Source organism: Ranitomeya variabilis, chromosome 1 (genome assembly GCF_051348905.1).
Source record: "Ranitomeya variabilis isolate aRanVar5 chromosome 1, aRanVar5.hap1, whole genome shotgun sequence".
Taxonomy (NCBI): domain Eukaryota; kingdom Metazoa; phylum Chordata; class Amphibia; order Anura; family Dendrobatidae; genus Ranitomeya; species Ranitomeya variabilis.
Window position 1 is genome coordinate 275,892,983 of NC_135232.1, and position 15,737 is coordinate 275,908,719.

At 49.7% G+C, this 15,737-nt stretch overlaps 1 protein-coding gene across 6 annotated transcripts in view; it reads left to right on the forward strand.

Moving 5' to 3' along the window:
• Nucleotides 1–9,205: 9,205 nt before the first annotated feature.
• Nucleotides 9,206–15,737, forward strand: part of CIT (citron rho-interacting serine/threonine kinase) — a 205,654-nt gene continuing 199,122 nt past the window's right edge. For 2 of the 6 annotated variants that reach the window (XM_077294796.1, XM_077294806.1), the window contains exon 1: nucleotides 9,206–9,329. In XM_077294796.1, the coding sequence (XP_077150911.1) occupies nucleotides 9,308–9,329 (22 nt within the window). In that variant the 5' untranslated portion in view covers nucleotides 9,206–9,307. Of the gene's footprint in view, nucleotides 9,347–15,737 lie in introns of all 6 variants that reach the window. The other 4 variants (XM_077294822.1, XM_077294829.1, XM_077294814.1 and 1 more) reach the window with 3 other exon arrangements.

Below are 15,737 nucleotides of genomic sequence, written 5' to 3' on the forward strand. Positions count from 1 at the left end.
TAAGATGGCAGGGATATCCCCCTGAGGAAGACTCTTGGGAACCTGTGGAAAACATCAATGCCCAACAGAAGATTTCTCGTTTTCATCAGAGATTCCCTGAGAAACCAGGTCCAGGATCGTCCTGAGGCCGCTTCTAAGGAGGGAGTAATGTCAGGACTCTGAACATTTTTTATTACCTTTTGTGCATTACTGCCCTTTTCCAAGATGGCGTCTTTGGTCTCATGTGCACTGTGTCTTCCTGCTATAAAACTCCACCCCAGCCTTCAGTCTGTGTTAGAGTATTTTGCCTTGCATCCAGCTCCTGACCTCTGGTGACTCCTTGGCTATATACCTGCTCCTGTGAACCTGTGGGGTTATCCTGCTACTCTGCTCTGAGTTCCTGCTGCATACACCAGTTCCAGTAATCCTCCATCTGCTGTTCGTTTTAACTTCCATCTGCATTTGCTGGACATGTAAGCTGTTGCTGCTTTGCAAGAACCTGAGACTATTACCCAGGCCTCCCTGGTTGAGCTAAGAAATTATTTGAACTGCCTTATAAGCATATTTATCTGTGTTTTGGACTAAGCAAGGACTTATTCGTGTCAAGTATCCTCAAGAATAATTGTGCTTCATAGACTTTCTGCGTGATTGCATTTTCCTCTGAAGTTTCCTATAGACTGCTAAGCTGCATTTAATATTTAATCCAAATGTTGTGGACTTGAGTTATTCTCTGCACCTGTTTGAATCACCGTGTATAATATAGACTTTACCACTTATAAAACTGTGTCCTGTAGTTGTCTTGTTCCATGCAAAGAGTCTCCTGAGTTATCCCCTATAATTATTACAGTGTGCTACACCTGAGGCCTGAGAGAGAGGCCTCCCTAGTATGCCCGTGCCAGATGACCCTGAACTGCATCAACCCGTGATGACCCCTGATGTCTGTCCAAGGTTGGTGTCTGATGTTCTCCTGCTGAGCCTGTGCTCCGCCTGAGAGAGAGGCTGTGCTAGTATGCCGTGCCAGATGACCCTGGACTGCATCAACCCGTGATGTCCTCCTGCCTTTGTCTGTTATCCTGAGACGTGTACCCTTCCTTAATGTGTGGAATTGGGATCCTGACATCATTGTTTTGTTTATGTACTATGATTTCATTTAAGTAAACTTTGTTTCTTCATATCTGAAGTGTGTGGTGTAATCTAGTTCTGCACATTGCCATCTGCTCAGCTGCCACAGACCCTGTTTGCTGCCCTTCCCTAGTCTGGGTAGGTACAGGTTACTCGATGTGGTCCAGTGGGTCCACATTCCGTTCCTACTTGGGACGCTCGCCCACGTCTTCATGGTCTGGTGACGTTGAGGTGTCAGCTCGGCCGCATCTGCGGTTGCAGTTGTAACAATAACTTTTGGGTTTTCATTGGCTGTAAGCCAAAATCATCACAGGAACAGAAACACTTGAAATAGATCACTCTGTTTGTAATGACTCTATATAATATGAGTTTCACTTTTTGTATTGAAGAACTGAAAAAAAAGTAACTTTTTGATAGTATAATTTAGTGAGAAGCACCTGTATCTTAGCATTGCATAAGACAATAGAGAAAAATGAAGGAACAATATGATCTACAGTGCAATTTTATTAACAATAACAAATAAGTACATATACAAAATGACAATATCATAAATATATTCTACAAAAATGTAAAAAGTACATGCAAAATGGTATAACCTAGTTAAAGGGACTGGCCGCAAAACATAGGAAAAGATAGGACCACGGATCTATACAAATTCCATGTGCAAATAACATATCATTGCCACATTAGAGGCAACAGAAACATGTATCTGTTGTAATTCTACATACAGTTGTCTCCTAAATTGGTACAAAAATGGTTGGACTAACAATAGTACCATGCAGGAACATTGTGCACTGCCCAAGTAAAATATGTACTCTGATAATAGTTGTGAGCAGAAGCACACAAGTTATGATGAACTACAATGGTGTTAAATGCCCATCAAATAGAACATACTAATAACGTGTTCTGCTGTAAAAACTGCAATGCATGGTTTAACCTGCTAAACAATAAAATAACGTCATTAGGGCTACATCAGTATAACCATAAATTACCTGCAGTCATTGTGCATCCTAGATGTGTGGTCCACCAGCTCACCTCGACTCGCGTTTCACCGCCTCTGCAGCTTCGTCAGGAGGATTGTGACTGGCTAATGGAAGTTGGGCAGTGCAAAATGTTCCTGCATGGTACTATTATTAGTCCATTTTTGTACCAATTTAGGAGACAACTGTATGTAGAATTAGGACAGATACATGTTTCTGTTGCCTCTAATGTAGCAATGATATGTTATTTGAACATGGAATTCGTAGAGATCCGTGGTCCTATCTTTTCCTATGTTTTGTAGCCACTTCCTTTAACTAGGTTATACGATTTTGCTTGTACTTTTTACATTTTTGTAGAATATACTTATGATATTGTCATTTTTTAAATGTACAGTACTTGTTTGTTATTGTTAATAAAATTGCACTGTAGGTCATAGTGTTCCTTCGTTTTTCTCTATTGGCTTATGGTCTGTATTGAAGGGATCATCTATATATATAAGAGGCATTGTGATTACTCGCTAATCCCGCCCCCTGAACAGTAGCTCCACCCCACACACAATCCCACCCCCCACCACATTACCACACACAATCCCGCCCCCCACCACATTACCACACATAATCCCGCCCCCCACCACATTACCACACATAATCCCGCCCCCCCACCACATTACCACACACAATCCCGCCCCCACCACATTACCACACACAATCCCGCCCCCCCCACATTACCACACACAATCCCGCCCCCACATTACCACACACAATCCCGCCCCCCACCACATTACCACACATAATCCTGCCCCCCACCACATTACCACGCATAATCTAATCCCGCCCCCACCACATTACCACACACAATCCCGCCCCCCACCACATTGCCACACACAATCCCGCCCCCCACCACATTACCACACATAATCCCTCCCCCCACCACATTACCACGCATAATCCCGCCCCCACCACATTACCACACATAATCCCGCCCCCCACTACATTACCACACATAATCCCGCACCCCACCACATTACCACACATAATCCCGCCCCCCCACATTACCACACAATCCCACCCCCCACATTACCACACATAATCCCGCCCCACCACCACATTACCACACAATCCAGCCCCCGCCCAAAACTCTACCACACATAATCCCACCCACCACCACATTACCACAGATAATCCCGCCTCCTGCACAGTAGCTCCGCCCCACCCCATCACCACACATAATCCCACCCCCCACCACATTACCACACATAATCCCGCCCCCCACCACATTACCACACATAATCCCGCCCCCCACCACATTACCACACATAATCCCGACCCCCACCACATTACCACACAGAATCCCGCCCCCCACCACATTACCACACACAATCCCGCCCCCCACATTACCACACATAATCCTGCCCCCCACCACATTACCACACACAATCCCGCCCCCCACATTACCACACATAATCCAGCCCCCCACCACATTACCACACATAATCCCACCCCCACACCACATTACCACACATAATCCCACCCCCACCACATTACCACACACAATCCCACCCCCCTTCCACATTACCACACATAATCCCACCCCCCACCACATTACGACACATAATCCCGCCCCACCACCACATTACCACACATAATCCCGCCCCCCACCACATTACCACACATAATCCCGCCCCCCCACCACATTACCACACATAATCCCGCCCCCCTACCACATTACCACACATAATCCCTCCCCCCACCACTTCACCACACATAATCCCGCCCCCCACCACATTACCACAGATAATCTCACCCCCTGCACAGTAGCTCCGCCCCACCCCATCACCACACATAATCCCGCCCTCCACCACATTACCACACATAATCCCGCCCCCAACCACATTACCACGCATAATCCCGCCCCCCCACCACATTACCACACATAATCCCGCCCCCCACCACATTACCACACATAATCCCGCCCCCCACATTACCACACATAATCCCGCCCACATTACATTACCACACATAATCCCTCCCCCCACCACATTACCACGCATAATCCCGCCCCCACCACATTACCACGCATAATCTCGCCCCCCACTACATTACCACACATAATCCCGCACCCCACCACATTACCACACATAATCCCGCCCCCCCACCACATTACCACACATAATCCCACCCCCCACATTACGACACATAATCCCGCCCCCCCACCACATTACCACACATAATCCCGCCCCCCCACCACATTACCACACATAATCCCACCCCCCACCACATTACCACAGATAATCCCGCCTCCTGCACAGTAGCTCCGCCCACACCCCATCACCACACATAATCCCACCCCCCACCACATTACCACACATAATCCCGCCACCCACCACATTACCACACATAATCCGGCCCCCCACCACATTACCACACATAATCCCACCCCCACACCACATTACCACACATAATCCCGCCCCCCACCACATTACCACACATAATCCCGCCCCCCACCACATTACCACACATAATCCCGCCCCACACATTACCACACATAATCCCGCCCCCCACCACATTACCACACATAATCCCTCCCCCCACCACATTACCACGCATAATCCCGCCCCCACCACATTACCACACATAATCCCGCCCCCCCACCACATTACCACACATAATCCCGCCCCACACATTACCACACATAATCCCGCCCCCCCACCACATTACCATGCATAATCCCGCCCCCCACTACATTACCACACATAATCCCGCACCCCACCAAATTACCACACATAATCCCGCCCCCCCACCACATTACCACACATAATCCCACCCCCCACCACATTACGACACATAATCCAGCCCCACCACCACATTACCACACATAATCCCGCCCCCACCACATTACCACACATAATCCCGCCCCCCACCACATTACCACACATAATCCCGACCCCCACCACATTACCACACAGAATCCCGCCCCCCCACCACATTACCACACACAATCCCGCCCCCCACATTACCACACATAATCCTGCCCCCCACCACATTACCACACATAATCCGGCCCCCCTACCACATTACCACACATAATCCCGACCCCCACCACATTACCACACATAATCCCGCCCCCACCTCATTACCACACACAATCCCACCCCCTTCCACATTACCACACATAATCCCGCCCTCCCCCACCATATTACCACACATAATCCCCCCCCGCATTACCACACGAGGCTCCATCCCCACACATTACCACACGAGGCTCCGTCCCCACACATTACCACACAAGGCTCTGTCCCCCCACAATACCACACGAGGCTCCATCCCCCCACATTACCACACGAGGCTCCGTACCCACACATTACCACACGAGGCTCCGTCCTCACACAATACCACATGAGGCTCAGTCCCCACACACTACCACACGAGGCTCTGTCCCCACACATTACCATACGAGGCTCCGTCCCCACACATTACCACACAAGGCTGCGTCCTCACACATTACCACATGAGGCTCTGTCCCCGCACATTACCATACGAGGCTCTGTCCCTCCACATTACCACACGAGGCTCCGTCCCCACACATTACCACACGAGGTTCGGTCCTCACACATTACCATACGAGGCTCCGTACCCACACATTACCACACGAGGCTGCGTCCTCCCACATCACCACACGAGGCTCTGTCCCCACACATTACCATACGAGGCTCCGTCCCTCCACATTACCACACGAGGCTCTGTCCCCACACATTACCACACGAGGTTTGGTCCCCACACATTACCATACGAGGCTCCGTCCCCACACATTACCACACGAGGCTGCGTCCTCACACATTACCACACGAGGCTCTGTCCCCACACATTACCATACGAGGCTCTGTCCCTCCACATTGCCACACGAGGCTCCGTCCCCACACATTACCACACGAGGTTCGGTCCTCACACATTACCATACGAGGCTCCGTCCCTCCACATTACCATACGAGGCTCCCTCCCCACACATTACCATACGAGGCTCTGTCGCTCCACATTACCACACGAGGCTCCGTCCCCACACATTACCACACGAGGTTCGGTCCTCACACATTACCACACGAGGCTCCGTCCTCACACATTACCACACGAGGCTCTGTCCCCACACATTACCATAGGAGGCTCCGTCCTCACACATTAACACACGAAGCTCGGTCCCCACACATTACCACACGAGGCTCAGTCCCCACACATTACCACACGAGGCTGCGTCCTCCCACATTACCACACGAGGCTCTGTCCCCACACATTACCATACGAGGCTCCGTCCCTCCACATTACCACACGAGGCTCTGTCCCCACACATTACCACACGAGGTTCGGTCCTCACACATTACCACACGAGGCTCTGTCCCCACAAATTACCATACGAGGCTCCGTCCCCACACATTACCACACGAGGCTGCGTCCTCATACATTACCACACGAGGCTCTGTCCCCACACATTACCATACGAGGCTACGTCCCTCCACATTACCACACGAGGCTCCATCCCCACACATTACCACACGAGGTTCGGTCCTCACACATTACCATACGAGGCTCCGTCCCTCCACATTACCATACGAGGCTCCCTCCCCACACATTACCATACGAGGCTCTGTCCCTCCACATTACCACACGAGGCTCCGTCCTCACACATTACCACACGAGGCTCCGTCCCCACACATTACCACACGAGGTTCGGTCCTCACACATTACCATACGAGGCTCCGTACCCACACATTACCACACGAGGCTCCGTCCTCACACATTACCACACGAGGCTCTGTCCCCACACATTACCATAGGAGGCTCCGTCCTCACACATTAACACACGAGGCTCGGTCCCCACACATTACCACACGAGGCTCAGTCCCCACACATTACCACACGAGGCTGCGTCCTCCCACATTACCACACGAGGCTCTGTCCCCACACATTACCATACGAGGCTCCGTCCCTCCACATTACCACACGAGGCTCTGTCCCCACACATTACCACACGAGGTTCGGTCCTCACACATTACCACACGAGGCTCTGTCCCCACACATTACCATACGAGGCTCCGTCCCCACACATTACCACACGAGGCTGCGTCCTCACACATTACCACACGAGGCTCTGTCCCCACACATTACCATACGAGGCTCCGTCCCTCCACATTACCACACGAGGCTCCGTCCCCACACATTACCACACGAGGCTCCGTCCCCACACATTACCACACGAGGCTCTGTCCCCACACATTACCACACGAGGCTCTGTCCCCACACATTACCACACGAGGCTCTGTCCCCACACAATACCACACAAGGCTCTGTCCCCCCACATTACCACACGAGGCTCTGTCCCCACACATTACCACACGAGGCTCCGTCCCCCCACATTACCACACGAGGCTCCGTCCTCACACATTACCACACGAGGCTCCATCCTCACACATTACCACATGAGGCTGCGTCCCCCCACATTACCACACGAGGCTCTGTCCCACACATTACCACACGAGGCTCTGTCCCCACACATTACCACACGAGGCTCTGTCCCCACACAATACCACACAAGGCTCTGTCCCCCCACATTACCACACGAGGCTCTGTCCCCACACATTACCACACGAGGCTCCGTCCCCACACATTACCACACGAGGCTGGGTCCCCACACATTACCATACGAGGCTCCATCCCCACACATTACCACACGAGGCTCCATCCTCACACATTACCACACGAGGCTCCGTCCCCACACATTACCACACGAGGCTCTGTCCCCACACATTACCACACGAGGCTCTGTCCCCACACATTACCACACGAGGCTCCGTCCCCACACATTACCACACAAGGCTCCATCCCCACACATTACCACACGAGGCTCCGTCCCCACACATTACCACACGAGGCTCTGTCCCCACACATTACCACACGAGGCTCCATCCTCACACATTACCACACGAGGCTCTGTCCCCACACATTACCACACGAGGCTCTGTCCCCACACATTACCACACGAGGCTCTGTCCCCACACATTACCACACGAGGCTCCGTCCCCCCACATTACCACACGAGGCTCCGTCCCCACACATTACCACACGAGGCTCTGTCCCACACATTACCACACGAGGCTCTGTCCTCACACATTACCACACGAGGCTCTGTCCCCACACATTACCACACGAGGCTCCGTCCTCACACATTACCACACGAGGCTCCATCCCCACACATTACCACACGAGGCTCCGTCCTCACACATTACCATACGAGGCTCTGTCCCCACACATTACCACACGAGGCTCTGTCCCCACACATTACCACACGAGGCTCCGTCCCCCCACATTACCACACGAGGCTCCGTCCCCACACATTACCACATGAGGCTCTGTCCCACACATTACCACACGAGGCTCTGTCCCACACATTACCACACGAATCCAGTTTGCTTTTGATTTTACACTGTGAATAAAATGTATTAGTATTATTCTGATTTTTAATTATTATTATTGTTATTAACTTCATTTTAAGCTAATTTACCACTTGCGTAAGCGCTATTGAATGTTGTCATTATTTACTTTAGTTTATTCACCAGCAGCGTTAATTAGATAGCAATGAGCGTGCCGAGCGTTAGCTGGCTGGAAACAGCTAGTCATTTAATTATATGTGAGGTACAGTTCTTTTGAATCATTGCAGTCTGCTCCTTTTCTCTTTTTGTTCAGTGTGTGTGTTTTCCCCGCATACAGCCTAGTGTTTGCTTTCGCTTTTCCTTACTTTACTTTTTATACCAAACACAGGAAAAGAAGCAAAAAAGGTTAATTGTCTCGGTTTAAAAAAAGGAAGCCGAGACCTGTCCCCTGGGGTGCAGAGCAGACCCCCGTGTGCCTGGCTGTCATCGCCATCGTGCACGAGCAGCGCGGAGCTAATAATGACAGTTGGCCAGTGTGCTGGACTACCACTAGCGGGCGCTACAAGCTGGAGGTGAGAGGAGGGACTGTGAGGCTGGAGAGGACATGTTTCTTATGGGAAAACATGGCGCAGCCTCTCGTCAGCGATGCAGGCAGCCGCTGTGGGACTCGGCAATGGTTATCCTGGGAGAAGGAGGCCAACACTAGGCGCGGAATAAGAGAAATGATGTGGCTACATCCAAGTACAGGGAGTCCTGTGAGGGCAGCAGCCGCCGGGACCGCCCCGGAAGTGACGTCACACGGCTCATATGTTGTTTGAATTTAATGGCGGTAAGGAGCGGAGGCCGGTGAGTGTGTGGTGCGGGGGCTGCCTGGCAGGTGTCTCCCTGTATAATACACCGCTGCTGTCCTGGGCAGTGCTGTGGGGCACAGACCCCCTGTATAACTGAGGGGACTCCGAGGGGCCATGTATTATTGTGGGGTCCGCTGCGTGCTTGTTTTTAGGTGATAAGATGGTGATTAATACGTGTAACGGTTAATGGGCCCCTGTCAGCAGGAACACCCGTGTGAAGCTGCAGGTATGGGCAGGATGGCGCTGTCACACCCATTACTGCCTTCAGTGTGTAACATGGATATTCCTGCTGACAGGTTCTCACACAAGTGCCACTTTGTGACATGACCACCCAAAGCTGCACTGAGACATTGTCTTGTAACAGGGTGGTCTTCTTAAATGTAACCAGCGCACAAAGTTTGGGTTAAAAATGTGTAAGAAGAGCGCTGAGTAAGGGTGGTCCTCACTATTCCCAATGCAGCGTTCTACCATGGTTCCAATTCTTCATATTTTCATTAGTTCGCTGCCAGTGAATTAGGGTCACAGGCTGCATACCCCCGCGTACTACACGGACCCTCCAGCCCTGATATCATCAAAGTGGATGCAAATGTCACCAGCCAAGGCAATGGAGGGGGGACCCCACACTGACACATTACTGCAAAACTACAACAAAGGTTTGTGCATTCTGCCTAACCCGGATGCAGAATTACTTGCCCCCCCCCATTAATTTGCATGGGTTATAAATGCTGAAAGAGCTAACCTGCTGCAGATTTGAAGAAAGAACCCCTCCTTTAATGGTTCAAATCTGCTCGACAAACCTAAGCAGCATATGCATGAGATGTCTGACATCTCACTCACTTTGCTGGTATTGTAAAACGCGTTTTGCGTTGTGGCAAAAACGCAATGTGTGAGCAAGCCCTAAAATTGGTATGACTGTGCAGTATATGAACATGTGATTTATTACAGGGACTCTATCGCTTTGAACAGTCATTCTGTGCTAAGTACAGGTGCATCATGATGGGCCAGTCATGTATATACACATTCCCACCTGCTGGTTTTCCCTATATCTCCACCCTCTGTCGTCTTTCTTTGACAGCTGTGGCTTCATAGAGCTAGAGAAGGGCGGAGGTGGATCTGACAGGCTCCTCCCTGCACCGCTTCAGGTGAGTGACAGTTCGCTCCCATGTGTGCACATTAGAAGAGGCCTGTCACTCAGAGCAGTGCAGGGAGCAGTCGGCAGGGCCCACACTGCGCTAGTCAGTCTCTCCTTATAGTCGCTGGTCTTGAAACTGCTTTCTCTGAAATGCTGGTACTGAATTCATGCAGCCAGGGCCTGACTAATGCTGCCTTTTTTTTGGACAGCATGAATCTACTACCAGATTTCCTTTATAAGTGTAAAGTGTTTGGTTTTTACAGCCTCCTTTCTAAGTAAATATCAGGCCCCATTGAAAATAAAAACAATGGATACTCGCTTTCAACAGTGTCGCCATTCCTGCAATGTCAGCAATATTATTGCATAACATGGTTTCATAGTTTTGAGCTTGAAGGTAGATTTAAAGGGGTATTCCTATCCCAATATATAGTACGTGTAACAAATAATAATAATGGCAAATACTTCTAATTAGAAATTATGTAGTATAGTTTTTCTGATTTGCTATATCGCTTAACCCATCTGCCGCGCTTGGTTATTCATGGTTACGACCACTCATATAGTGATTTAGCTGTTCATCATCATAACCATGGATACCTAAACCACTGCAATGTCCTGCACAGGGGGAAAGCTACATGGCAAATCAGAGGAATTATACTACTTTTCTAATTGGAGGTATTTGATATAATTATTATTATTACACCTGCTACATATTGGGACAGGATCTTTGAGATTGGAATACCCCTTTAAGTCCATCGGGTTCAACCTACAGCTTAATATGTTGATCCAGAGGAAGTTAAAGTCCCCATGAAGCAGACATTAGTTGCTCTATTGCTCCATATTAGGGAAAAAAAATTCCTTCCTAGCTCCGTGGATCAACGCCCCATCACAGGATCTAGTGCCTGTAACCTGGAGCCAATCAGTGGCCGCTGGACGGCTACTACCTTGACTATTTTGTCAGGGCAGCCCTCCACTCTGATGGAGTATTGATGAGTTAAAGCTGATTATCTGCCATTTATGCAGTGGTTATGTGACACAACAATGACGAGTCATGTACCATGGATAGCGGCACTGACACAGCAGGAACAGCAGAAGGTGAGTATCCATTGCTTTTATTTTAAATGGGGCACTGAAGTAGTTACGGTAAGTGGGGGTTATCCAATAGTTGACAACACCTTTAAACAATTTCACCCTTTTTCAAATAATATTGCTCCAAATGTTTATAGAGGGGGGGAAAAAAAGCTCACTCAGCCACCCAGTGTCCAGCGCCACATTTTCACTGCTGCTCCGTTTTTTGTTGATTAGCTGCAGCAGTGAAGTTATATCGTCATTGCTGCAGCCAATCACAGGACTCAGTTGTTTGTGCACTTTGTCTACTAGGAGCTTAAGGATTGACTGTAGTGTTTTCAAGGTGACATTGTGTTGCAGCCAATCAACAAAGACCAGAGCATCTGAAAGAGGCAACATTGGATCCCGCGGCTGTTTATTTTTTTTGCCTATGTGAACATTTGGAGCAATAATCTTTCAGTCAGTGAGCATGTACTATGGCAGCATCAGTAACTCTTCTCACTCTTCTCCTGAATGATTCTATGCTGTGGTTAATGGCCATGAACTCTGCTGTCAGAACAAACCCACTCACCGGTTTGATTATTGTCACGTGTTAGATTCCAGAAGAGTTTTGCCAAAAATCTGGGGTAATCCATTTTCCCCCTAGCTTTTAGCCTCAAACAGTACTTAACAGTTTTGAGTCTATTGACACCACCTCAATGTTTATAGTTCTCTACAGCCTCAAACCAGTAAGGGTACTGTCACACAGTCACACTTTGGACGCTACGACGGCACGATCCGTGACGTCGCAGCGTCGTATGATTATCGCTCCAGCGTCGTAGACTGCGGTCACACGGTGCAATCACGGCGCTGGAGCGATGCCGAAGTCCCCGGGTAACCAGGGTAAACATCGGGTTACTAAGCGCAGGGCCGCGCTTAGTAACCCGATGTTTACCCTGGTTACCAGCGTAAACGTAAAAAAAACAAACCGTACATACTCACATTCCGGTGTCTGTCCCCCGGCGTTCTGCTTCTCTCCACTGTGTAAGCGCCATAGCCGGAAAGCACAGCGGTGACGTCACCGCGTCACCGCTGTGCTCGCTTTCCGGCTGGCAGGCGCTCACAGTGCAGAGAAGCTGAGACGCCGGGGGACAGACACCGGAATGTGAGTATGTACTGTTTGTTTTTTTTACGTTTACGCTGGTAACCAGGGTAAACATCGGGTTACTAAGCGCGGCCCTGCGCTTAGTTACCCGATGTTTACCCTGGTTACAAGCGAACACATCGCTGGATCGCTGTCACACACAACGATCCAGCGATGTCAGCGGGTGATCAAGCGACGAAAGAAAGTTCCATACGATCTGCTACGACGTACGATTCTCAGCAGGGTCCCTGATCGCTGCTGCGTGTCAGACACTGCGATATCGTAACGATATCGCTAGAACGTCACGAATCGTACCGTCGTAGCGATCAAAGTGTGACTGTGTGACAGTACCCTTAGAAATAAAAAATAAATAAAGGATTTTGGGAGATCTCCCCTTTGCAATTATTCTTCTGACCCGAGCTATGACTTTGCTGTATTATCCAATCATGGGAAACCTGTAGGGATTCTGACGCCGCGCTGCCCGTCCGGGGAAATGATTGTCAGATTATTAGGTGTAGATTAATGCTTTGTTGATATGAGATCACTGTATTTCAGGGTAGCACCAACTTCCTTCTCCCTTACGAACGTGTCGGTGAGACTCTGGAACATGTTGATCAGTTATCTAGAAATCATTAGTCTGCACTTAATAGTCTGATGTTTATATTTCCGGTTTAGCAGGACAGCATGAAAGTCCAATCACTAAAGGGGACAGTGACGTGTCACATTAGTTCTTTCTCATATATTGACCTGTTCCAAGATTATATATTACATTTTTATTAGTGATGAGCGAGTGTACTCGTTGCTCGGGTGACCTCCGAGTATTTATGACTGCTCAGAGATTTTGTTTTCATCACGGCAGCTGAATGATTTACAGCTACTGCCCACCTTGAATACATGTGGGGATTCCCTAGCAACCAAGCAACCCCCACATGTACTCAGCCTGGCTAATAGCTGTAAATTATTCAGCTGCCGGCATGAAAACTAAATCTCCGAGCAGTCATAAATACTCGGAGGTCACCCGAGCGTGCTCTGGAAAACCCGAGCAACGAGTATACTCACTCATCACTAATTTTTATGTTAAATTTAGACAAATTTAAATTTAACTTCCTACTGCTCTGAGCCTCTTATAAACAGACGGCAGATTGAGTCCTACTATTGTGCAAGCCAATGAGATTTGGCACATTAAGAGCCACTAAAGAATGAACAGATGATTATTCATACTATTGAGACTGGGAATACACAAGGAGCTCACCCAAGACATTTATCGGGACCCTATGGCAGTTTATCAGAAACAGGCAAGGAGAACATCCTAGCAGCTAGTGTATACAGCTAAAAGCGACTCTGTGATCAGGATTTTGCTCAGTAAACTACAGACACTGTCAGGTTGTTGCTGTTATACTGATGAAGATGATACCTTGGTTGATGAAATCCGTCTTGTTTAATCTGTATTTGCAGTTTTCAGTTTGTGGTGCTTCGGGGTGGCCTGTGGGCGGGACTTTATATGGTGCTCTGCTTAGATATTCATACTGATGGCTTTTGACAGGTCACTGGCCCTTCACTGACCTGCCCCCTATTTTCCATACTGCATATCATATTGTTTGGTTGCAAAAATAAAATTTATATCCAGCAAAGTGGTGGCGGTGGAGTTTGTGCAGCGCCCCAGAGTCCTGGTCGTTGCAGTAATGTTATTCTTCCACCAGGGGGAGTGATATTACGTCTGAAGGCTGTAAAGGAGATCTTCTTACCAGGTATCACAAACCATACACCACACTTCACACTCCAGTCCACCAGGGGGAGCTATGCTCCTATCTGTTAGGGCACTCCTCACAATTAGGTAAAACTGGTGGTCTGGATAGAAAGTTAGACAGACGCTGACTGGGCTTCACCCAGGCAGCACCCTGGGAGACAGACGCTGACTGGGCTTCACCCAGGCAGCACCCTGGGAGACAGACGCTGACTGGGCTTCACCCAGGCAGCACCCTGGGAGACAGACAGAGGGGAAGGAGGAACATGACAGAGCTGCAGACAGAGAGGTCCCTGACAGGGGTGGGAACCTGTCAGAGGCCTAGACAGAGAGCCACGGAGCTGCGCCTGCCCCACGTGCGTCAGCATCCTAAGGAAGGACACGAAAGAGAATTGTATTGTAGCAGGTGAGAAACGAAGTCATAGCACAAGGAGAGGAATCCAGAGGGAGTTCTGCCCTGCAAAAGGCTGCCTCCTTCTGAGGCGCAGAATCCGGTAGCCGGAACACCGAGGGAGCAATCGTCTCCAAGCCTTGCTTCAGAGACCGGCAGGACAGTCAATTCCATGTTAGCTGCCCGACCTTATACCCAGGAGGCACGGTGGCAACTTGTGGGGGCTGGGGCGTCGTAGGGTCCCTGTAAAAAGCCTCAGGCCACCAGTCATATGGGTTTGTCCTATCCATACCATCTGGGGGACAGAGAGAGACATTCCATTTACAATAGTTGTGAGGAGCTTACCGAGAAGCTCAGCAGGGAGGTACCTACAACACACAGGCGCTAGAGGAAGGCTACTGATTTCCACCTGGATAAGGGGACTCTGGATTTGCCTTCAGACCGGCTGGACTCTGCCTTCCCTGTGGTCTGTACCCTGGACTGTGGATGCTGAAGCCTTCAGTAAAGATAAAGAGACTGACTGCAACCTTGTGTCCTCATTATTCACTGCACCTTACATCATCCACAATCCACCATCTACACTCTGGGAAGCCCTGGGGATACACTTCACCTGTGGGAAGGTATACCATCTAGCTGCCGTCACATCATCCCCAGCCGACCCCTAAGCAGCGACTGTCACCCTGACCGAATACCACAGGTGGCGTCGCGAACATTATCCTTTAAAAACTCTTCCTTTTATTGGACGCCCCTCAAAGGGCCACGGATCGGGTCGGGCCACTGTGACTTCCCCTGAACCGAAGGACCCGGTACCCCATTGCCCTTACGTGGGGCGCTCCACTTGCACAGTATCCTCTATCAGCAAGCTATAGACGCTACTGCACATGCGCTACCGGCACCATTTTGCTGGACAAAAAAAATTGGCTGCAGCTAA